The following is a 25,251-nucleotide window of genomic DNA, read 5'->3' as shown; positions in this document are numbered from 1 at the left end:
CGGGCACGGCCCGGGGCACCCAGAGCGGCCCCGGGGGTCGCCAGATGGCACCGGGGGTGGCACCTGGGCACGGGAATTCCTGCGGGGCTGTCCCTGAAAAATCGTTTGGTTTGGCACCTGGAAGGAGGAAAAGAAACGTGACCCGCATAGGGCACGGCTGGGAGGGAGGAGCCGCACACACAGAGGGTCATGCCCTGCGAAAAATGTGCATTTTATTCTTGGCTTCTGGCAAATATTAAAATTAATATTATATGTGTTGTGTTAGAAAGCTGTGCTGTATTAATTTTCTTAAGTAGTGTGTTAACTATTGTGAAAAATGTGCATTTTATGCTTGGCTTCTGGCAAATATTAAAATTAATATTGTCTGTGTTATTTTAGAAAGCTGTGCTGTATTAATTTCCTTAAGTAATGTGTTAAATATTGTGAAATATGTGTATTTTATTCTTGGCTTTTCACAAATATTCAAATTAATATTATATGTGTTGTGTTAGAAAGTTGTGTTGTATTCATTTTTAAAGTAGTGTTAAATAGAGTAGTAAATATAAAGTAGTGTTCAATATAGTTTTAGGTTCTGTATAGTTAAATAAAGTTTTAGGTTCTGTGAAAAATGTGTATTTTATGATTGGCTTTTAGCAAATATTCAAATTAATATTATATGTGTTGTGTTAGAAAGCTGTGCTGTGTTTATTTTCTTAAGTAGTGTGGTAAATATAATTGTAGGTTCTGTGAAAAATGCATATTTTATGCTTGGCTTTTCACAAATATTCAAATGAATGTTATATGTGTTGTGTTAGAAAGTTGTGCTGTATTAATTTTTTAAAGTAGTGTGTTAAATACAGTTTTAGGTTTTGTGAAAATGCGTATTTTATAATTGGCTTTTGGCAAATATTCAAATGAATATTATGTGTGCTATGTTAGAAAGTATTGTTGTATTAATTTTTTAAAGTAGTGTGTTAAATATTGTTTTAGGTTACAACAAAATGTTAAACTAGAAACTATGCTATGTAAGATGTTTTTTTAAAGAGAGGAATGAGGTAGTCGCACTGAGATAGCAGCCACAGGACACCTGAATCTTTCAGAGAAAGAGAATTTATTGCCCCCTTATCAAAAGAAATGAATTTTTTCCCACCTTGCTCAGACCTGAAGATGCTGTGAGGATCCAGAGGAAGCAGCTGACAGTGCCCAGACAGAATCCTGTGTTTGGATGGAATTTATGCATCATGGATGAGGTGTGTGAATATGCAACAGGCTGTTGCTTTTAAGGGTTAATCCTCTGTTAATGTGGGGCCTTTTGGGGCTTATTTTACCCAGGAAAATGTACCGAGACCGTCCATAACTCTTTGTTCTTATTGTCTTATATTGTCCTAAATCTCAATTGTCCAAATGTTTATTACTTTAATTTTATTGCTATTTTTATAGCCATTTTATTACTATTAAAGTTTGAAAATTCTAAAAAAAACAAGTGATTGGCGTTTTTCATAGGTTCAAACGCCAGGGAAGCAGGAGGAGGCTCCCGGCTCACCGGGCCGGGCAGCTGGGACAGAGCCGGGCCCAACCGGGCCGGGCCCGGTTGGACCGGGGAGGGCCCTCTTGGGCCGCCCGGAACGGAAGTATGGGGGCTCGGGGCGCGCCCGGAGCCGCCAGCAAAGAGCACTTCCGGCGCGGCAGCCAATCAGAGCTCAGCACCTCACGTGACCGCCGGCCCAAGATGGCGCTGCCCATGGCCGCAGCCCGGGGCCCGCTCTGGCGCCTCGGCCCCGCCGCCCTGAGCCCCGCCCGGAGTCGGATCCCGCCGCCGCTCGCTCCGGCCGTGTCCAGGTGAGCGGGGACCCCCGCGGGACCGGCCGGGACCCGCTGCTCTCATGGCGCCCCAAACACCGGCGGCACCCCCGTTAAACACCGACCGAAACCGAGCGCTGTCGTGATTCCCCGCCCAACACCGCTCTCCTTTACCCCTCTCGTCCTCTCCGGCCCCCCCCGTGTCCCCCCGCGCTGTTACCGGGCCCTCGGTGCCCCCCGTTATCGCAACCCCTCCCCGTTACCGCTCCTCTGTTCCCTCCCGGTACCGCCGGTGCCGCGCAGCCGAGCCCGGCACGGGAATCCCGGAACCACCCGGGGCTCCTCAATCCCCCGGAGCTCCTCAATCCCACCCCAGCCCTTCCCCGGGGCGTTCCCAGCTTCCGTTCACTCTCGCCGGGAGCACCGAAAGTGGCCGGGGCTGACTCAGGGCTGCCGGTGCCCGGTGGGTTCGGAGCCGGGGCTGCAGCTCCCCGGTGTATTCGGCACTGATGCGGGGCTGCCGGTGCCCTGTGTGTGCGGGGCTGCGGGTGCCGGTGCCCGGTGGGTTCCGAGCTGGGCTGCAGCTCCCCGGTGTGTGCGGGGCTGCCGGTGCCGGTGTCGAGGGGGTTCCGGGCTGCCGGTGCCCGGTATGTGCGGGGCTGCCGGTGCCCGGTGGATTCGGAGCTGTGGCCGCCGGTCCCCGGTGTGTGCGGGGCTGACTCAGGGCTGCCGGTGCCCCGTGGGTTCGGAGTCGGGTATGCCGCTCCCCGGTGTGTGCCCGCCGCTCCCCGGTGTGCTCGGGGCTGCCGGTGCCCGGTGGGTTCGGTGCCGACGCGGCGCTGGGGCTGCAGCTCCCCGGTGTGTTCGGGGCTGGGGCTGCGCTCCCCGGTGCGGTCTCCGGTGCCCGGTGTGTCCGGAGCTGACTCAGGGCTGCCGGTTCCCGGTGTGTCCGGTGCTGACCCGAGGCTGCCACCGCAGGTCCCCGGTGTGTGTGGGGCTGCCGGTGCCCGGTGGGTTCGGGGCTGGGGCTACCGGTGCCCGGTATATGCGGAGCTGCTGGCACCGGTTCCCGGTGTGTTCGGTGCTGCCGGTGCCCGCTGTGTGCCCGCAGGTTCCCGGTGTGTCCGGAGCTCAGGGCTGCCGGTTCCCGGTGTGTTCGGTGCTGCCGGTGCCCGGTGTGTTCGAGGCTTTCGGTTCCCGGTGTGTCCGGAGGTGACCCGCGGCTGTCCCCGCAGGTCCCCGGTTCGTTCGCTCTCCTCCCGCGCCGCCTCCCGCGCCCTCGTGGCCGCCGTGGCCGGCGCTGCCCGGCGGGTGAGCGCTCGGTACGAGCGGTACCTGGAGAGGAGCTGGCCCCGCTTCTTCCTCCTGCACAGCACCTTCAAAAACGGTCCGTGCCTAAACGGGGGGCTGAAAATGGCGGGAACAAAAAGAGGGGCCCCAAAAAAGGGAGAGGGAGCTGTGTGAATTTCTGGGTCCCAAAAATGGGAGGGGGGGGGCTGAAAAGGAGATGGGGTGTTCTAAAAAGGGGTGTCCCAAGAAAAAGGGGGGCTCATTAGGGAGTCTGAATGTCTGGGTCCCAAATGGGGGGGTCCTAAATGGGGGGTCCAAAACAGGGGGTCTGAAAAAGCCACATTTTTTGGGGTGTTCCAAGAAAAAGGGGGACTGATGGGGGAGTGTGAATTTCTGGGTCCCAAAAGGAGGGTCCCAAATGGGGGGTCCCAACAGATGGGTCCCAAAAAAATGGGGTCTGGAAGAGGGTGGGATGTTCTAAAAATGGGTGTCCCAAGAGGTGGGTGCTGAAAAAGGGGAGTCCAAATATCTGGGTCCCAAATGGGGGGGTCCCAAAAATGTGGGGGGCTGGAAAGGAGGTGGGGTGTTCTAAAAAGGGGTGTCCCAAGAAAAAGGGACGCTCATTAGGGGAGTCTGAATGTCTGGGTCCCAAAATGGGGGTCCCAGGGGGTGGGTCCTGAAAAAACCGCACTATTTCTGAGGTGTTCCAAAAACGGGTGTCCCAGGAGGTGGGTGTTAATGGTGGGTCCCAAATGGGGGGTCCCAAATGGGAGGTCCCAAGAGGTGGGTCCCAAAAAAAGGGGGTCTGGAAGACGGTGGGATGTTCTAAAAATGGGTGTCCCAAGAGGTGGGTGCTGAAAAAGAAGAGTCCAAATATCTGGGTCCCAAATGGGGGGGTCCCAAAAATGTGGGGGGGGGGGCTGAAAAGGAGATGGGGTGTCCCAAGAAAAAGGGGGGCTCATTAAGGGAGTCTGAACGTCTGGGTCCCAAAATGGGGGTTCCAGGGGGTGGGTCCTGAAAAAGGGAGTCTGAAAAAACCCCACTATTTCTGAGGTGTTCCCAAAAAGGTGTCCCAGGAGGTGGGTGTTAATGGTGGGTCCCAAATGGGGGGGTCCCAAATGGGGGGTCCCAGCATGTGGGTCTAAAAAAGGGGGTCTGAAAAAGCCTGCATTTTTTGGGGTGTTCAAGAAAAAGGGGGGACTGATGGGGGAGTGTGAATTTCTGGGTCCCAAAAGGGGGGTCCCAAATGGGGGGTCCCAAGAGGTGGGGTCCAAAATGGGGGTCCCAACAGATGTATCCCAAAAAAAAGGGGGTCTGAAGAGGGTGGGATGTTCTAAAAAGGGGTGTCCCAAGAGGTGGGTGCTGAAAAAGGGGAGTCCAAATATCTGGGTCCCAAATGGGGGTCCCAAGAGGTGGGGTCCAAACCAGGGGGTTTGAAGGAGGGTGGGATGTTCTAAAATGGTGTCCAAGAGGTGGGTGCTGGAAAGGGGAGCCAAATATCTGTGTCCCAAAGAGCCCCAGCTCTCAGAAGGGCCCGTTTTGGGGCGCAGCAGCCGTGCCAGCCCGGCCGTGCCCCTGAGGGCCGCCCCGCTCCCGCAGGGGTGCAGGCCCTGGTGCTGGAGGTGCAGGAGATCCGCAGGATCCGGGCCAGGATGGCCGAGCAGCGGCTGAGCCCTCAGCAGCTCCCGTACCGGACATGGAGCGGCTGCGGCAGGTCAGCGGGGAGCTGTGGCACCTGTGTCACCTGTGCGTCACCTGTGCCACCTGTTGTCACCTGGGTGTCACCTGGGTGTCACCTGTGTCACCTGTGCCTCATCTGTGTCACCTGTGTGTCACCTGTGTGTCACCTGTGTGTCACCTGGGTGTCACCTGTGCCTCCCCTCTGTGTCACCTGTGTGTCACCTGTGTCACCTGTGTGTCACCTGTGTGTCACCTGTGTGTCACCTGTGTGTCACCTCTGTGTCACCTGTGTGTCACCTGTGTCACCTGTGTCACCTGTGTCACCTGTGCCACCTGTGCTACCTGTGTGTCACCTGTGCCACCTGTGTCACCTGTGTGTCACATGTGGCACCTGTGTCACCTGTGTGTCACCTGTGTGTCACCTGGGTGTCACCTGGGTGTCACCTGTGTCACCTGTGTCACCTGTGCCTCACCTGTGTCACCTGTGTGTCACCTGGGTGTCACCTGTGTGTCCACCTGTGTGTCACCTGTGCCTCACCTGTGCCTCACCTGTGCCACCTGTGTCACCTGTGTCACCTGTGTCACCTGTGTGTCACCTGGGTGTCACCTGTGTGTCACCTGTGCCTCACCTGTGTCACCTGTGTCACCTGTGCCTAACCTGTGTGTCACCTGTGTCACCTGGGTGTCACCTGGGTGTCACCTGTGTGTCACCTGTGTGTCACCTGTGCCACCTCTGTGTCACCTGTTTGTCACCTGTGCCACCTGTGCCTCACCTGTGTCACCTGGGTGTCACCTGTGTCAACTGTGTCACCTGTGTGTCACCTGCGTCACCTGTGTGTCATCTCTCTGTCACCTGTGTCACCTGTGTCACCTGTGTGTCACCTGTGTGTCACCTGTGTCACCTGTGTGTCACCTGTGTGTCACCTGTGTGTCATCTGTGCGACACCTGTGTCACCTGTGTGTCACCTGTGTCATCTGTGTCACCTGTGTGTCACCTGTGTCACCTGTGTCACCTGTGTCATCTGTGTGTCATCTGTGTGTCACCTCTGTGTCACCTGTGCCACCTCTGTGTCACCTGTGTCACCTGTGCCACCTGTGTGTCACCTGTGTCACCTGTGTGTCACCTGTGTGTCACCTGGGTGTCACCTGTGCCTCACCTGTGCCTCACCTGTGTGTCACCTGTGTGTCACCTGTGTGTCATCTCTCTGTCACCTGTGTGTCACCTGTGTCACCTGTGCCTCATCTGTGTCACCTGTGTGTCACCTGTGTGTCACCTGTGTCACCTGGGTGTCACCTGGGTGTCACCTGTGTCACCTGTGTGTCATCTCTCTGTCACCTGTGTGTCACCTGTGTGTCACCTGTGCCTCATCTGTGTCACCTGTGCCTCTTCTCTGTGCATCACCTCAGCCTCATCTCCCCTCTGCTTCCCCTCAGCCTCGTCTCTCATCTCCCCTCAGCCTCAGCCCTGCATCATCTGTGCCTCCCTTCAGCCTCCGCTCTGCTTCATCTCCCCTCTGCCCCATTCCTGCCTCACCTGTGCTCTCACCTCAGCCCCATCTCTGCCTTCCCTCAGCCTTATCTCACCCCGGCCTCCCCTCTGCCTCACCTCTGTGTCACCTGTGTGTCACCTGTGTTTCACCTGTGCCTCACCTCTGTGTCACCTGTGTCATCTCAGCCTCATCTCTGCGCCATCTTTGCCTCATCTCCCCTCTGGTTCCCCTCAGCCTCATCTCCCCTCAGCCTCCTCTCAGCCTTCCCTCTGCCCCGCCTGTGCCCTCTCCTCAGCCCCATCTCTGCCTCACCCTGGCATCACCTGTGCCTCCCTTCAGCCTCCTCTCAGCCTCCTCTTTGCCCCGTTTCTGCCCCACCTCAGCCTCACCCCTGCCTTATCTCTGCCTCCCCTCCCCTCAGCCTCGTCTTCCCTCTGCCCCACCTCAGCCTCACCCCTGCCTCCCCTCAGCCTCGTTTCTGTCTCATCTCTGCCTCACTTCAGCCTTGTCTCTGCCCTGTCTCTGCCTCATCTCCCCTCAGCCTCATCCTCGCCTGTGCCTCATCTCTGTGTCACCTGTGTCACCTCAGCCTCCTCTCAGTGCCATCCCTGCCCCATCTCTGCCTTTTCTCACCCGGCCTCCCCTCTGCCTCACGTCTGTGCCACCTCAGCCTCCTCTCAGTGCCATCTTTGCTTCATCCCCCCTCTGGTTCTCCTCTGCCTCCCTTCTGCCCCGCTTTTGCTTTCCTTCTGCTTTATCTCAGCCTCATCTCCCTTCTGGCTGCCCTCAGCCTCATCCCTGCCCCCTTTCTGCCCCAGCTCTGCCCCCCTTTTCCCCCCTTTTTTCCCCCTTTCCCCCCCTTTTCCCCCCTTTCCCCCCCTTTTCCCCCTTCCCCCCCCTTTTTCCCCCTTTTTTCCCCCTTTCACCCCCCTTCCCCCCTCTTTCCCCTTTTCCCCCTTTTTTCACCCCCTTTTTCCCCCCCGTTTTTCTCCTCCTTTTTTCCCCCTTTCTTCCCCCCTTTCCCGTCCTGTTTTCCCTTTTCCCCCTTTTTCCCCCTTTTTCCCCCTTTTTCCCCCTTTTTCCCCCTTTTTCCCCCTTTTTCCCCCTTTTTCCCCCTTTTTCCCCCCCTTTTCCCCCCCTTTCCCTCCTTTTCCCCCCTTTTTCCCCCTTTTTCCCCCTTTTTCCCCCTTTTCCCCCCTTTTTCCCCCATTCCCCCCCCCTTTTCCCCCCCTTTTTTCCCCTTTTTCCCCTTTTTCCCCCTTTTCCCCCCCTTTTCCCCCCTTTTTTTTCTCCCTTTTCACCCCCTTTTTTTCCCCCGTTTTTCTCCTCCTTTTTTCCCCCTTTCTTCCCCCCCTTTCCCGCCCTGTTTTTCCCCCTTTTTCCCCTTCCCCCCCTTTTTTCCTCCCTTTTTCCCCCATTCCCCCCCTTTTTCCCTCTTTCCCCCCATTTCCCCCCCTTTTCCCCCCCTTTTTCCCCCCTTTTCCCCCCCTTTTTCCCCTTTTTCCCCCTTTTTCCCCCTTTCCCCCCCATTTTCCCCCATTTTCCCCCCTTTTCCCTCCATTTTCCTCCATTTTCCCCCTTTTTGCCCCCTTTTCCCCCCGTTTTTTTCCCTTTTTCCCCCTTTTTCCCCCTTTTTCCCCCTTTTTCCCCCTTTTTTCCCCTTTCCCCCCCTTTCCCCCCCTTTCCCCCCTTTCCCCCTTTTCCCCTTTCTTTTCCCCTTTCTTCCCCCTTTTTCCCCTATTTCCCCCCCCTTTTCCCCCCTTTTCCCCCCCTTTTCCCCCCCTTTTTCCCCTTTTTTCCCCTTTTTCCCCTTTTTTCCCCTTTTTTCCCCTTTTTCCCCCTTTTCCCCCTTTCCCCCCCTTTTTTTCCCCTTTTTTTCCCCCTTTTTTTCCCCCTTTTTGGCCCCCTTTTTCCCCTTTTTTTCCCTTTTTTCCCCTTTTTTCCCCCCTTTTTTCCCCTTTTTCCCCCTTTTGCCCCATCTCTGCCCCCTCTGCCCCTCTGAGCCCCCTTCCCTGCCACCCCCAGGCCCTGGCAGCTGCAGCCAGCTCGGGGAGGGGTGAATTTGGGGAATTTTGGGTATTTTTGGGGTTTTTTGGAGGCGGGTGCTGACGCTGTCCCCCTGTCCCGGGCAGTTCCGCAGGGACGTGCTCAAGGCCATTCCCATCGGGATCATCGCCATCCCCCCCTTCGCCAACTTCCTGGTGCTGCTGCTCATGTGAGTACCCGGCTCCCCCGAGCCCCAAATTCACTGAAATTTGGATTTTTAGGGGCAAAAACCTGTCCTGGTGTGAGATTTAGGGTGCCCTGAGTCCTAAATTCCCTCCAATTTGGGTTTTTAGGGGCAGGGATCTATCCCTATAAGAACAAACCCCAAATTCCCTGCAGTGGGATTTTTAGGGGCAGGAATTGTCCTGATGTGAGTACCCAGCCCTTCAAGAGCCCCAAATTCACTGAAATTTGGATTTTTAGGGGCAAAAAAATTGTCCTGGTGTGAGATTTAGGGTGTCCTAATTCCTAAATTCCCTCCAGTTTGGGTTTTTAGGAGCAGGAATTTTCTTGATGTGAGTACCCAGCTCCCCTGAGCCACAAATTCCCTGAAATTTGGATTTTTAGGGGCAAAAAAACTGTCCTGATGTGAGATTTAGGGTGCCCTAATTCCTAAATTCCCTCCAGTTTGGGTTTTTAGGGGCAGGAATCTCTCCCTATAACAACAAACCCCAAATTCCCTGCAATGGGATTTTTAGGGGCAGGAATTGTCCTGATGTGAGTACCCAGCTCCCCTGAAATTTGGATTTTTAGGGGCAAAATAAATTGTCCTGGTGTGAGATTTAGGACGCCCTGAGTCCTAAATTCCCTCCAGTTTGGGTTTTTAGGGGCAGGAATTGTCCTGATGTCAGTACCCAGCTTCCCTAAGCCACAAATCCCCTGAAATTTCGTTTTTTTAGGGGCAAAAAATTGTCCTGGTGTGAGATTTAGGGTGTCCTAAGTCCTAATTTCCCTCCAGTTTGGGTTTTTAGTGGCAGGAATTGTCCTGATGTCAGTACCCAGCCCTTCCTGAGCCCCAAATTCCCTGAAATTTGGATTTTTAGGGGCAAAAACCTGTCCTGGTGTGAGATTTAGGGTGTCCTAAGTCCTAAATTCCCTCCAATTTGGGTTTTTAGGGGCAGGAATCTCTCCCTATAAGAACAAACCCCAAATTCCCTGCAGTGGGATTTTTAGGGGCAGGAATTGTCCTGCTGTCAGTACCCAGCCCTTCCTGAGCCTCAAATTCCCTGAAATTTGGGGTTTTAGGAGCAAAAAATTGTCCTGGTGTGAGATTTAGGGCACCTTGAGTCCTAAATTCCCTCCAGTTTGGGTTTTTAGGGGCAGGAATTGTCCTGATGTCAGTACCCAGCCCTTCCTGAGCCTCAAATTCCCTGAAATTTGGATTTTCAGGGGCAAAAAAGATTGTCCTGGTGTGAAATTTAAGGTGCCCTGAGTCCTAAATTCCCTCCAGTGGGAGTTTCTAGAGGCAGGAATCTCTCCCTATAACAACAAACCCCAAATTCCCTGCAATGGGATTTTTAGGGGCAGGAATTGTCCTGATATCAGTACCCAACTCCCCTGAGCCACAAATCCCCTGAAATTTGGATTTTTAGGGGCAAAAAAACCTGTCCTGGTGTGAGATTTAGGGCACCTTGAGCCCCAAATTCCTTCCAAATGGGATTTTTTGGGGCAGGCATTGTCCTGATGTCAGTACCCAGCCCTTCCTGAGCCACAAATTCCCTGAAATTTGGGGTTTTAGGGGCAAAAAATTGTCCTGATGTGAGATTTAGGGTGCCCTGAGTCCTGAATTCCCTCCAGTTTGGATTTTTAGGGGCAGGAATTGTCCTGATGTCAGTACCCAGCCCTTCAAGAGCCCCAAATTCCCTGAAATTTGGGTTTTTAGGGGCAAAAAATTGTCCTGATTTGAGATTTAGGGTGTCCTAATTCCTGAATTCCCTCCAATTTGGGTTTTTAGGGGCAGGAATTGTCCTGATGTGAGTATCCGGCTCCCCTGAGCCACAAATTCCCTGAAATTTGGGGTTTTAAGGGCAAAAATTTGTCCTGATGTGAGATTTAGGGTGTCCTAATTCCTAAATTCCCTCCAATTTGGGTTTTTAGGGGCAGGAATCTCTCCCTATAAGAACAAACCCCAAATTCCCTCCAGTTTGGGTTTTTAGGGTAGGAATTGTCCTGCTGTGAGTACACAGCCCTTCAAGAGCCCCAAATCCCCTGAAATTTGGATTTTTAGGGGCAAAAAAATTGTCCTGGTGTGAGATTTAGGATGTCCTAATTCCTAAATTCCCTCCAATTTGGGTTTTTAGGGGCAGGAATTGTCCTGGTGTGAGTACACAGCCCTTCCTGAGCCACAATTTGCCTGAAATTTGGGTTTTTAGGGGCAAAATAAATTGTTCTGGTGTGAGATTTAGGGTGTCCTAATTCCTAAATTCCCTCCAATTTGGGTTTTTAGGGGCAGGAATTGTCCTGGTGTGAGTACCCAGCCCTTCCTGAGCCCCAAATTCCCTGAAATTTGGATTTTTAGGGGCAAAAAAAACTGTCCTGGTGTGAGATTTAGGGTGTCCTAATTCCTAAATTCCCTCCAGTTTGGGTTTTTAGGGGCAGGAATCTCTCCCTATAACAACAAACCCCAAATTCCCTGAAATTTGGATTTTTAGGGGCAAGAATTGTCCTGATGTCAGTACCCAGCTCCCCTGAGCCACAAATCCCCTGAAATTTGGATTTTTGGGGGCAAAAAAATTTGTCCTGGTGTGAGATTTAGGGTGTCCTAAGTCCTAAATTCCCTCCAATTTGGGTTTTTAGGGGCAGGAATCTATCCCTATAAGAACAAACCCCAAATTCCCTCCAGTTTGGATTTTTAGGGGCAGGAATTGTCCTGGTGTGAGATTTAGGGCGTCCTGAGTCCTAAATCTTAATATTTTAATATTTCTGTTATCCAGTTCTTTCTGTCACGATATTCAGTTTCTCAGCCTTTTCTTTTTAATGTAGAACCATTTGTGTTCTTAATATCTCTGTTATCCAGTTCTGGTGCTCTTGGTATTCAGGTTCTCAACATCTTCTTTCTTAATTGATCAAAATTTAGATTCTTAATATTTTAATATCTTAATATTTTAATATTTTAATATTTTAATATTTCTGTTATCCAGTTCTTGTGCTCTTGGTATTCAGGTTCTCAACATCTTCTTTCTTAATTTATCAAAGGTTATATTCTTAATATTTTAATATCTTAATATTTTAATATATTAGTATTTTAATATTTTAATATTTTAATATTTCTGTTATCCAGTTCTTGCAGGTTGGCATTCAGTTTCTCAGGCTCTTCTTTGATAATTGAGCACAAATTATGTTCCAATGGCTTGATGAGCTGAGTGCCGAATTGGCAGTGCCAGCTCTGAGTGCTGGGTTGGCAGTGCCAGTTCTGAGTGCAGGATGGGCAATGCCAGTTCTGAGTGCTGGGTTGGCAGTGCCAGCTCTGAGTGCTACATTGGCAGTGCCAGTTCTGAGTGCTGGGTTGGCAGTGCCAGCTCTGAGTGCTACGTTGGCAGTACCCGTTCTGAGTGCTGGATTGGCACTGCCAGTTCTGAGTGCTGGGTTGGCAGTGCCAGTTCTGAGTGCTGGATTGGCAGTGCCAGTTCTGAGTGCTGGATTGGCACTGCCAGTTCTGAGTGCTGGGTTGGCAGTGCCAGTTCTGAGTGCTGGGTTGGCAATGCCAGTTCTGAGTGCTGGATTGGCAGTGCCAGTTCTGAGTGCTGGGTTGGCAATGCCAGCTCTGAGTGCTGGGTTGGCAGTGCCAGCTCTGAGTGCAGGGTTGGCAATGCCAGTTCTGAGTGCTACGTTGGCAATGCCAGTTCTGAGTGCAGGGTAGGCAGTGCCAGTTCTGAGTGCTGGGTTGGCAATGCCAGTTCTGAGTGCTACATTGGCAATGCCAGTTCTGAGTGCTGGGTTGGCAGTGCCAGTTCTGAGTGCTGGGTTGGCAATGCCAGTTCTGAGTGCTGGATTGGCAGTGCCAGTTCTGAGTGCTGGGTTGGCAATGCCAGCTCTGAGTGCTGGGTTGGCAGTGCCAGCTCTGAGTGCAGGGTTGGCAATGCCAGCTCTGAGTGCTGGGTTGGCAGTGCCAGTTCTGAGTGCTGGATTGGCAGTGCCAGCTCTGAGTGCTGGGTTGGCAATGCCAGTTCTGAGTGCTGTGTTGGCAGTGCCAGCTCTGAGTGCTGGGTTGGCAGTGCCAGTTCTGAGTGCTGGATTGGCAATGCCAGTTCTGAGTGCTGGGTTGGCAGTGCCAGCTCTGAGTGCTGGGTTGGCAGTGCCAGCTCTGAGTGCTGGGTTGGCAATGCCAGCTCTGAGTGCTGAATTGGCAGTGCCAGCTCTGAGTGCTGGATTGGCAATGCCAGTTCTGAGTGCTGGGTTGGCAGTGCCAGCTCTGAGTGCTCGATTGGCAGTGCCAGTTCTGAGTGCTGGGTTGGCAGTGCCAGCTCTGAGTGCTGGGTTGGCAATGCCAGTTCTGAGTGCTGGATTGGCAGTGCCAGCTCTGAGTGCTGGATTGGCAGTGCCAGTTCTGAGTGCTGGATTGGCAGTGCCAGTTCTGAGTGCTGAATCAGCAGGGTCTGAGAACTCCAAGGAAATAATTTCACTCTAATTCCTGTGGCAGCTCCACTCAGTGCCACTCCCAGCCCACATCCAGCCTCATCTCATGAGGAAAATTTCTGGATTAATGCAGATTCAAGAAGGGCAGAAATATCTCCTAAAAAAGAAAGAGGGAGCCCCCTGGTACCCCCTGCTCTGCATTTCCCTCACTGAACCCCCTCTCCTGCCTTTCCCAGATATTTCTTCCCCTGGCAGCTCCTGATCAGGCACTTCTGGATGCCCAGGTGGAGCTCCTGGATGCCTGAGAAGGAGATTTAGGAGGGTGTAAGAACTCCAAGGAAATAATTTCACTCTAATCCCTGTGGCAGCTCCACTCCCAGCTCACACCCAACCTCATTTCATGAGGGAAACTTCTCCTACTGGTTCAGGGAGGGCACTGAATATTCCAATATCTTCCAAGTAGAAACAGGGAACTCCCTGGTACCCCCTGCTCTGCTCTTCCCTCCCTGAACCCCCTCTCCTGCCTTTTCCCAGATATTTCTTCCCTCAGCAGCTCCTGATCAGGCACTTCTGGATGCCCAGGTGGAGCTCCTGGATTCCTGTGCAGGAGATTCAGGAAGGTCCAAGAACTCCAATTAAATTGAGGACACTCTAATTTCTGTGGCACTCCCAGCTCACATCCAGCCTCATCTCATGAGGGAAATTTCTGGATTAATGCAGATTCAAGAAGGGCAGAAATATCTCCTAAAAAGAAACAGGGAACCCCCTGGAACCCCCTGGAACCCCCTGGAGCCCCCTGGAACCCCCTGCTCTGCCTTTCCCTCCCTGAACCCCCTCTCCTGCCTCTCCCAGGTATTTCTTCCCCCGGCAGCTCCTGATCAGGCACTTCTGGATGCCTGAGGAGGAGATTCAGGAGGGTCTAGGAAATCCAAGGAAATCAAGGACACTCAAATTCCTGTGGCAGCTCCACTCGCTGCCACTCCCAGCCCACATCCAACCTCATTTCATGAGGGAAACTCCTGGATTAATGCAGATTTTGAGAGGGCAGTGAATATTCAAATACCTCCAAAAAAGAAACAGGGAAACTCCTGCTCTGCTCTTCCCTGCCTGAACCCCCTCTCCTGCCTTTTTCCAGATATTTCTTTCCACAGTAGCTCCTGATCAGGCACTTCTGGATGCCCAGGTGAAGTTCCTGGATGCCTGAGGAGGAGATTCAGGAGGGTTCAACAACTCCAGAAAAATCAAGGACACTCTAATTCCTGTGGCAGCTCCAGTCACTGCCACTCCCAGCCCACATCCAACCTCATTTAATGAGGAAAATTTCTGGATTAATGCAGATTCAAGAAGGGCAGAAATATCTCCAAAAAAGAAACAGGGAACTCCCTGGATTCCCCTGGAACCCCCTGCTCTGCATTTCCCTCACTGAACCCCCTCTCCTGCCTTTTCCCAGATATTTCTTCCCTCAGCAGCTCCTGATCAGGCACTTCTGGATGCCTGAGGAGGAGATTCAGGAAGGTCTAAGAACTCCAAGGAAATAATTTCACTCTAATCCCTGTGACAGCTCCAGTCGCAGCCCACATCCAACCTCATTTCATGAGGGAAACTCCTGGATTAATGCAGATTCTGGGAGGGCAGTGAATATTCAAATACCTCCAAAAAAAGAAACAGGGAGCCCCCTGCTCTGCCCATCCCTCCCTGAACCCCCTCTCCTGCCTTTCCCCAGGTATTTCTTCCCCCGGCAGCTCCTGATCAGGCACTTCTGGATGCCCAGGTGGAGCTCCTGGATTCCTGAGAAGATTTAGGAGAGTCTGAGAACTTCAAGGAAATAATTTCACTCTAATTCCTGTGGCACTCCCAGCCCACATCCAGCCTCATTTCATGAGGAAAATTTCTGGATTAATGCAGATTCAAGAAGGGCAGAAATATCTCCTAAAAAGAAAGACGGGGCCCCCTGGAACCTCCTGCTCTGCATTTCCCTCCCTGAACCCCCTCTCCTGCCTCTCCCCAGGTATTTCTTCCCCCGGCAGCTCCTGATCAGGCACTTCTGGATGCCTGAGGACGAGATTCAGGAGGGTTTAACAACTCCAGAAAAATCAAGGACACTCTAATTCCTGTGGCAGCTCCACTCACTGCCACTCCCAGCCCACATCCAGCCTCATCTCATGAGGAAAATTTCTGGATTAATGCAGATTCAGAGAGAGCAGAAATATCTCCAGAAAAGGAACAGGGAGCCCCCTGGAACCCCCTGGACCCCCCTGGACCCCCCTGGAGCCCCCTGCTCTGCATTTCCCTCCCTGAACCCCCTCTCCTGCCTTTCCCAGGTATTTCTTCCCCCGGCAGCTCCTGATCCGGCACTTCTGGACGCCCCGGCAGCGGCTGGAGTTCCTGGACGCGTACGACCGCCGGCGCAGGGCCTCGCACGCGGCCGTGCTGCGGGCGCTGGCGCGGGCAGCGCGCGCCCTGCCCGAGGCGCGGCCCCGGCAGCTCCTGCTGCAGCTCTGCCAGCAGGTCTGTGCCCACCACTGGGTCATTCTGTGGTCTGGTTTGAAGGGAAAATCACTGGGAGGCTCAGAGTCAGAAATAGGGTTTATTAGGAAAGGGGAAAAAATCAAAATGTGTGTGATAATGGAAAGGAAAAGCCACTGACAGAGTTAGTTACGCCCAAGATGAACCCAAAATGGTCACAAAATGAACACAAAATGATGCCAATATGGTCAAAAAATGAACCTGAGATGAACCAAAGTGGTCACAAAATGAACCCAAGGTGATCCCAAAATGGTCACAAAATGAATCCAAAATGGTCACAAAATGAACACAAAATGATGCCAGTATGGTCAAAAAATGAACCTGAAATGAACCAAAATGGTCACAAAATGAATCCAAAATGGTCACAAAATGAACCCAAGATGAAACCCAAAATAATCACAAAATGAACACAAAATGATGCCAATATGGTCAAAAAATGAACCTGAGATGAACCAAAATGGTCGCAAAATGAATCCAAAATGGTTGCAAAATGAACACAAAATGAAACCCAAAAATAGTCACAAAAGAAAAGCCACTGACAGAGTTAGTTACACCCAAGATGAACCCAAAATGGTCACAAAATGAACCCAAGGTGATCCCAGAATGATGCCAATATGGTCAAAAAATGAACCTGAGATGAACCAAAATGGTCGCAAAATGAATCCAAAATGGTTGCAAAATGAGCCCAAGATGAACCCAATGTTCACAAAATGAAGCCAAAATGGTCACAAGATGAACCCAAGATGAAACCCAAAATAGTCACAATAGAAAAACCACTGACAGAGTTGGTTACGCCCAAGATGAACCCAAAATGGTCACAAAACAAACACAAAATGATGCCAATATGGTCAAAAAATGAACCTGAGATGAACCAAAATGGTCACAAAATGAATCCAAAATGGTCAAAAAATGAACCCAAGATGAAACCCAAAATAGCCACAAAAGAAAAACTAGTGATAGAGTTAGTTACGCCCAAGATGAACCCAAATGGTCACAAAATGAACACAAAATGATGCCAATATGGTCAAAAAATGAACCTGAGATGAACCAAAATGGTTGCAAAATGAGCCCAAGATGAACCCAATGTTCACAAGATGAAGCCAAAATGATCACAAAATGAACCCAAGATAAAACCCAAAATAGTCACAAAATTAACCCAAGATGAACCCAAAATGGTCACAAAATGAACCCAAGGTGATCCCAAAATGGTCACAAAATGAACACAAAATGATGCCAATATGGTCAAAAAATGAACCTGAGATGAACCAAAGTGGTCACAAAATGAACCCAAGGTGAAACCCAAAATGGTCACAAAATGAACACAAAATGAAACCCAAAAATGGTCACAAAAGAAAAACTACTGATAGAGTTAGTTACACCCAAGATGAACCCAAAATGGTCACAAAATGAACCCAAGATGAACCCAAAATGGTCACAAAAGAAAAACTACTGACAGAGTTAGTTACACCCAAGATGAACCAAAATGGCCAAAAATGAACCCAAGATGAAACCCAAAATAGTCACAAAATGAACACAAAATGATGCCAATATGGTCAAAAAATGAACCTGAGATGAACCAAAATGGTCGCAAAATGAATCCAAAATGGTCAAAAAATGAACCCAAGATGAAACCCAAAATGGTCACAAAAGAAAAACTACTGGCAGTGTTAGTTACACCCAAGATGAACCCAAAATTGTCACGAGATTAATCAAAATGGTCACAAGATGGACCCAAAATGGTCAAAAAATGAGCCCAAAAAGGTCACAAAGGAAAAACTACTGACGGGGTTAATTACACCCAAGATGAACCGAAATGGTCACAAAATGAACCCAATATGGTAAAAAACTGAACCATGATGAGCCCAAAATGGTCAAAAAATGAACCCAAAGGTTCACAAAATGATCCTAAGATGAACCAAAATGAACCCAAAATGGTCACAAAATGAACCTGAGATGAACCCAAAATGGTCACAAAATGAACCCAAAATGGTCAAAAAATGAACCTGAGATGAACAAAAATGGTCACAAAACGAACCCAAGATGAACCCAAATGGCACAAAATTAATGCAAAATGATCCCAAGATGAACCAAAATGGTCACAAAATGCACGACCTCTCATGGGGTCTCTCACTTTTATAAGTTCTGTTCCATTTGCATGTTGGAGTTAATTATCCAATTGCAGCTTTAGGTTATGAATTCCCATTCTTCTTGTTTTTCTCTCCTCAATTCACCATTATTTATGCTCTTGGGCCTGAAATTTGGATTATTTCTCCTTGGTCCCCAGCTAGAGCAGGAATTGTTTTGTCTCCCTACTACGAACAGAGCTCCCCATCCCATAAGATGAAACCCACACCCACTAAAGCAACACAAAATGTGAAAAACGCCTCAAACCCGAGGCTTTGTCGTGTCTGAGGTGTCACCTGTGCTCTGCTGGGCTCTTGCAGGTGCAGGGAGGGGCCCGGCCCCAGCTGGCGCAGCTCCTGGCTCTCAGGAGTTTGTTCTCGGGCTCTCTGCTGCTCCTCAACAGGCTCCAGGTGGATCACGTGGTGAGTTCAGGGCTTCACCTGCCCAGGGGTGCCCCAAAACCAGCCCAGGGAAAGCTGCAGAGGTGGCCTGGGCTGGGCAGGGGGGGATCCCCATCTCTGGGTTGGGATTTGAGATCCCCATTCCTGGGTTGAGATCTCCATCTCTGGTTTGGGATCCCCATCCCTGAATTGGGATCCCCATCTCTGGTTGGGATCCCCATCCCTGGTTGGGATCCTCATCTCTGGTTTGGGATCTCCATCCCTGAATTTGGATCCCCATCCCTGGGTTAGGATCCTCATCTCTGGTTTGGGATCCCCATCCCTGGTTGGGACCCCATCCCTGAATTTGGATCCCCATCCCTGGGTTGGGATCCCCATCTCTGGTTTGGGATCCCCATGCCCGGGTTGTGATCCCCATCCCTGGGTTGGGATCCCCATCCCTGGTTTGGGATCCCCATCCCTGAATTTGGATCCCCATCCCTGGGTTGGGATCCTCATCCCTGGTTTGGGATCCCCATCCCTGGTTGGGATCCCCATCCCTGGGTTGGGATTTGAGATCCCCATCCCTGGTTTGAGATCTCCATCTCTGGGTTGGGATCCCCATCCCTGGTTTGGGATCCCCATCCCTGGGTTGGGATCCCCATTTCTGGGTTGGGATCCCCATTCCTGGTTTGGGATCCCCATTCCTGGTTTGAGATCCCCATCTCTGGTTTGGGATCTCCATCCCTGGGTTGGGATCCTCATCCCTGAATTGGGATCCCCATCCTTGGTTTGGGATCCTCATCTCTGGTTTGGGATCTCCATCTCTGGGTCGGGATCCCATCCCAGGTTTGAGATCCCCATCCCAGGTTTGGGATCCCCATCCCTGTTTTGGGATCTCCATCCCTGGGTTGGGATCTCCATCCCTGGGGGTCTTTGGGGTCCTGGGCACTGTGGCTGCAGTGTGGGGGGCTCAGGTGGGACCCCACCTGCACTGGGGGGGTCCCACCAGCGTTAGGAGGATGTGGAGCTGCTGGGAATGAATCCAGAGGGGATTTGGGGAGGAACTGGGAGGGATTTCCCCATCCATGGAGGTGTTCTGGGATGGGTTGGGGCCAGGTGGGTGGGTGGAAGTGGCTGAATGGGAATTCAGGGGGATCGTCCGAGTGGGCTTCAGGTGGTCAGTCAGCTTCCAGAAGCTTCCATCGAACAATAGAGCAGCACGGTCAAAAAATGGTCAAAGAAATGAACCAAAATGGTCACAAGATGAACCAAAATGGTCACAAAATGAACCTGAGAGGAGCTAAAATGGTCAAAAAATGAACCTGAGATAGACCCAAAATGGTCACAAAATGGACCCAAGATGAGATAAAATAGTCAAAAATTAACCCAAAATGGTCACAAAATGAGCCCAAGATGATCCCAAATGGTCACAGAATGAACCTGAGATGAACCAAAATGGTCACAAAATGAACTCAAGATGAACCCAAAATGGTCAAAAAATGAAACTGAAATGAACCAAAATGGTCACAAAATGAGCCCAAGATGATCTTAAATGGTCACAAAATGAACCTGAGATAAACCAAAATGGTCACCAAATGTACCCAAAATGGTCACAAAATGAACCCAAAATGGTCAAAAAATGAAACTGAAATGAACCAAAATGGTCACAAAATGAACCTAAGATAGACCCAAAATGGTCACAAAATGTACCCAAAAGGGTCACAAAATGAACCCAAGATGAGCTAAAATGGTTCAAAAAATGAACTCAAAATGGTGTCCCAAAATCCCAGATTGTATCCAGGTAGGAATGTTTGAAATCCCAGATTATATCCAGGTAGGAATGTTTGAAATCCCAGATTGTATCCAGGTAGGAATGTTTGAAATCTCAGATTGTATCCAGGTAGAAATGTTTGAAATCTCAGATTGTATCCAGGTAGGAATGTTTGAAATCTCAGATTGTATCTGGGTAGGAATGTTTGAAACCTCAGATTATATCCAGACAGGAATGTTTGAAATGTTCGAAACCCCATCCCACTGGGAGGTGCTGTGCCCAGGGGGAGGAGCCGAGGGTGGGAGGGTGGGCAGGGGGAGCTGCAGCCCCCCAAGGTGCCCCCTCGCCCGCAGAGAGCCCTGAGCCGGGTGCTGTTCCTGACCCCTCACCTGCCGGCCTTCGTCCTGCGGCGCCGCCTGCGCAGCCACGTCCTGGAGATCCGGCAGCTGGACGGGGCCCTGCTGCGCCTGGGGCTGGGGCAGCTCTCCGAGGAGGAGCTGCGGGCGGTGAGTGTGGCTGTGCCAGCCTGGGGCACCTCATGGGGCACCTCATGGGGCATTGGGGCACCTGGGGCTGGGGCAGCTCTCCGAGGAGGAGCTGCGGGCAGTGAGCGCGGCTGTGCCAGCCTGGGGCACCTGGGGGGCACCTGCGGGGCATTGGGGCACCTCACGGGGCACCTGGGGGGCACCTGCGGGGCATTGGGGCACCTCACGGGGCAGCTGGGGGCATTGGGGCACCTGGGGCTGGGGCAGCTCGGGTGGCACCTGTGGGGCATTGGGGCACCTGGGGCTGGGGCAGCTGTCCGAGGAGGAGCTGCGGGCGGTGAGCGCGGCTGTGCCAGCCTGGGGCACCTGGGGGGCACCTGGGGGGGCACCTGGGGGGCATTGGGGCACCTGGGGCTGGGGCAGCTGTCTGAGGAGGAGCTGCGGGCGGTGAGCGCGGCTGTGCCAGCCTGGGGCACCTGGGGGGGCACCTCAGGGGGCACCTGGGGGCACCTACAGGGCATTGGGGCACCTCACAGGGCAGCTGGGGGCATTGTGGCACCTGGGGCTGGGGCAGCTGTCTGAGGAGGAGCTGCGGGCGGTGAGCACAGCTGTGCCAGCCTGGGGCACCTGGGGGGCACCTCATGGGGCACCTGGGGGCACCTGCGGGGCATTGTGGCACCTGGGGCTGGGGCAGCTCGGGTGGCACCTGCAGGGCTGTTTCCACAGCTCCCTGTCCTTGAGGGGGTCCTGGTGTGGTGCTGGGTGTCTGTGTGTCCGTCCCTGACCATGTCCATCTGTCCATCCCTGATGTGTCCATGTGTCCGTCCCTGTCCGTGTCCGTGTTTGCCCATCCCTGACCATGTCTGTGTGTCCGTCCCTCACCGTGTCCGTGTGTCCATCCCTCACCATGTCCGTGTGTCCATCCCTGTCCGTGTCCATCTGTCCATCCCTGATGTGTCCGTGTGTCCATCCCTGACCATGTCTGTGTGTCCGTCCCTGTCCGTGTCCATCTGTCCATCCCTGTCCATGTCCGTGTGTCCATCCCTGACGGTGTCCGTGTGTCCATCCCTGACGGTGTCTGTGTATCCATCCCTGACCATGTCTGTGTGTCCGTCCTGTGTCTGTGTGTCCATCCCTGATGTGTCCGTGTGTCCATCCCTGTCCATGTCCATGTGTCCATCCCTGACCATGTCCGTGTGTCCGTCCTGACGGTGTCCGTCTGTCCCCAGGCCTGTTACCTGCGTGGGCTGAACTCCACCCACCTGGGCCGGGCGCAGTGCCAGGCGTGGCTGGAGCAGTGGCTCCGGCTCTCCTGCCAGCTCCAAGGTACCCAGAGCCTTCCCTGGGCACGGGGGTGGCACTGCGGGGGTGGCATTGTCACCATCGGGGCTCAGCCCTGTCACCTGTGCAGAGACTGTGCCCGTGCCCACCCCTGTGCCCATCCCAGTGCCCATCCCAGTGCTCCCCAGTGCCTCCCTATACTCATCCCAGTGCCAATCCCAGTTCTCCCCCCATGCCCAGCCCAGTGCTCCCCAGTGCCCATCCCAGTGCCAGCCCCAGTGCTCCCCAATGCCCATCTCAGTGCCCCCAGTGCTCCCCAATGCCCATCCCTGTGCCCATCCCAGTGCTCCCAGTGCCCATCCCAGTATTCCCCTGTGCCCATCCCAGTGCCGGCCATGCCCATCCCATTGCTCCTTCCATGCCCAGCCCAGTGCCCCAAGTGCCCATCCCAGTGCTCCCCCTGTGCCCATCTCTGTGCCCATCCCAGTGCTCCCCATGCCCATCCCAGTGGCCCCCTGTGCCCATCCCAGTGCCCATCCCAGTGCCCATCCCAGTGCTCCCAGTCTGCCAGGTTCCTATCTCAGTGCTGCCCAGACCACCCTGAACCCCCCCAGTGCCCACCCCAGGCCCCCCAATGTCCCCCAGTGCCACTCCCATACCAGTCCCAACCCCCCCAGTGCTCGTGCCAGTCTCTCCCAGTGCCCCCAGTGCCCATGCCAGTCTCTCATGGTGCCCCCAGTGCCAGCCCCAGCTCTCCCAGTGCCCCCAGTGCCACTCCCGTGCCAGTCCCCGCTCTCCCAGCGCCATTCCCACCCAGTCCCAGCCCCTCCAGTGCCCCCAGTGCCAGCCCCAGCTCTCCCAGTGCCCCCCCAGTGCTGCCCAGACCACTCAGAACCCCCTCCATGCCCACTTCAGCACCCCCAGTGTCCCCCAGTGCCACTCCCATACCAGTCCCAGCCCCCCCAGTGCCAGCCCCAGCTCTCCCAGTGTCCCCCAGTGCCCGTGCCAGTCTCTCCCAGTGCCCCCAGTGCCACTCCCACCCCATCCCATGCCCCCCCCAGTGCACCCCCATGCCAGTCCCTCACGGTGCCCCTGTGCCCCCGCAGCCTCGGAGGCCTCTCTGCTGGCACACAGCATGGTCCTGCTGGCCCTGGAGCCGTGCCAGCCCCCGAGGGACGGCCCTGCGTGACCGGAGGGTGACGGGTGGCACCTGCCTGTCCCCCCCCCAGACTGTGCCCCACGGTGCCCCCGGTGCCCCGGGGCTGACAGGTGGCACCTGCCTGTCCCCCCCACGGCTGGTGCAGTGCCAGTGACCCAGGAGTGACTGGGTGGCACCTCTGTGTCCCCCCCCCCCAGCTGGTACTGCCATGGTGACCTGAGTGGTGACAGGTGGCACCTCTGTGTCCCCCCCCTAGCCCAGGCTGTGCCCCCCCTGGCACAGCTGGCACAGCTGGCACAGGCGGTGGCTGTGCTGGTCAGTAATTAACTGTGTCTTGTTAATTGTGGGGAGAGAGAGCGGCTCCCGGAGCTGGGGCTTCCTCTGGGACCTGATGGTGTTCCTGTGGGATCTGCTGGGGCTTCCTGTGGGATCTGCTGGGGCTTCCTGTGGGATCTGCTGGAGGTTCTTGTTGGATCTCCTGGATGTTCTTGTGGGATCTGCTGGGTGTTCCCATGGGATCTGCTGGAGGTTCCTGTGGGATCTGCTGGGGGTTCCTGTGGGAGCTGTTGGTTGTTCCCATGGGATCTGGTAGGTGTTCCTGTGAGAACTTCTGGAGCTTTCCATGGAATTTGGTGGAGGTTCCCATGGGATCTGTTGGTTGTTCCTGTGAGATCTTCTGGATATTCCCGTGGGACCTGCTGGGTGTTGTCATGGGTTCTTCTGGACGTTCCCCTGGGATTTGGTGGATGCTTTCCATGGGATCTGCTGGGTGTTCCTGTGGGATATTCTGGATGTTTTCGTGGAATTTGGTGGATTGCCATGGGATCTGCTGGAGGTTCCTGTGGGATCTGGTAGGTGTTCCTGTGAGAACTTCTGGAGCTTTCCATGGAATTTGGTGGAGGTTCCCATGGGATCTGTTGGTTGTTCCTGTGAGATCTTTGGAGCTTTCCATGGAATTTGGTGGATGCTTCCCATGGGATCTTCGGGATGTTCCCATGAGATCTTCTGGAGGTCCGTGTGGGATCTGGTGGGTGTTCCCATGGGATCTGCTGGATGCTTCCCCTGGGCTCTATCGGATGTTCCTGTGGGATCTTCTGGAGCTTTCCATGGAATTTGGTGGATGCTTCCCATGGGATCTCCTGGATGTTCTTGTTGGATCTCCTGGAGGTTCCTGTGGGATCTGCTGGATGTTCCTGTGGGATCTCAGGATGTTCCCCTGGGCTCTGGTGGCCCTGGCTCCCTCCTGGACCCTTCTCCTGTTGCTTTTCTCCTCTGAGCAGGCTCAGCTGTCCCAGCCCTCCCTCAGCAGCGCCCTGGGATTCCCACCGACCTTGTGGGATCTCCTGGGAGCCTTTTGGGGTTCCCTGAGAGAATTTGGTGTTTTCTGAGATCCTTTTGGGGTTCCCTGAGATCCTTTTGGGGTTCCTTGAGATCCTTTTGGGGTTCCCTGAGATATTTTGGGGTCTCCTGAGAACTTTTTGGGGTTCCTTGAGATCCTTGTGGGGTTTCCTGAGAACTTTTTGGGATTTCCTGAGAAACTTTTGGGATTTCCTGGGGGCCTTTTGGGCTTTTCTGAGATCCTTTTGGGGTCTTCTGAGAACTTTTTGGGGTTTCCTGAGAGAATTTGGGATTTCCTGAGAACTTTTTGGGGTTTCCTGAGAACCTTTTGGGATTTCCTGAGAACTTTTTGGGTTTCCTGAGAAACTTTTGGGATCTCCTGAGAACAACTTGGGGTTTCCTGAGGTCCTTGTGGTTTTCCATCTAAATATTCCCCTTAAATTCATCATTTTTGGGAATTTCGGACCCCCACCTTGAGAAATTCACAATTTTTTGCTACAATTCAATTTCATTTAACCATTTTTTTGTTTTTCCACTTAAATATTCTCCTTAAATTCCACATTTTTGTGAATTTCAGAGCCCCCCCCTTGAGAAATTCACTTTTCAGCCACAATTCACATCTAATTTTACCTTTTTTTAATGGTTTTCCACTTAAATATTCCCCTTAAATTCAGCATTTTTCAGGAAAAAGGAGCCCATTGTTAAATTGCCCATTATTTGTGGATATGGTTGGGAAAAAAATAAATTGTAAAATATTGAAGAGAAGCTTTGTATTCACAGAATTTGGGAAAATAAAAATGAAAAGTGAAAAAAGTGAAAAATGAAAAATGAAAAATGAAAAATGAAAAATGAAAAATGAAAAATGAATGGGGGTTGGAGGAATTTGAGGGGACCTCTGGATTTTGGGGGGCAGCGGGGACCCAAGGAGAGGATCCGGTGGATTAAGTCAAATAAAAATGATTTAAAAGTGGAAAAATGTCCTTGAAATGAGTGAAATCTGGTAAAAGGGAATGAATGCTGGGGGGACACAGCTGGGGACACATCTGGGGTCAGGGTTGGGGTCACAGCTGGGGTCACCCCCAGGACAGGGGGGGGAGCAGGGGATCCGTGGGGATCAAAAATTCGGGAAAATTTGGATTGTCACCCTCAGTCCTGTCACCCTCAAATCCTGTGTCACCTCTGAGCCTTGTGTCACCCATTTGTCTCCTCCCAGCCCTGTCATCTCTCAGTCCCGTGTCACTCCTTTGTCACCTCCCAGCCTTGTGCCACCCATGTGTCACCTCTGAGCTGTTTTGTCACCACTCAGTTCTGTCACCCCTCGGTC

General features: G+C 52.8%; 1 protein-coding gene across 1 annotated transcript; it reads left to right on the top strand.

Moving 5' to 3' along the window:
* Positions 1–1,661: 1,661 nt before the first annotated feature.
* On the top strand, positions 1,662–24,794 carry LETMD1 (LETM1 domain containing 1). Its single transcript, XM_074530988.1, is given in 11 exon segments — positions 1,662–1,818; positions 3,015–3,166; positions 4,669–4,758; positions 4,761–4,783; positions 8,372–8,454; positions 15,182–15,368; positions 17,831–17,932; positions 20,018–20,170; positions 21,379–21,475; positions 22,537–23,139; positions 23,425–24,794. Coding segments are annotated over 10 exon segments (1,080 nt in total). The 5' UTR covers positions 1,662–1,708; the 3' UTR covers positions 22,620–23,139; positions 23,425–24,794.
* The last annotated feature ends 457 nt before the right edge of the window (positions 24,795–25,251 follow it).

This window comes from Zonotrichia albicollis, chromosome 33 (assembly GCF_047830755.1).
Source record: "Zonotrichia albicollis isolate bZonAlb1 chromosome 33, bZonAlb1.hap1, whole genome shotgun sequence".
Lineage (NCBI taxonomy): Eukaryota > Metazoa > Chordata > Aves > Passeriformes > Passerellidae > Zonotrichia > Zonotrichia albicollis.
The sequence above is the reverse complement of the archived record's forward strand: the minus strand, read 5'-3'. Positions and strand labels throughout refer to the sequence as shown.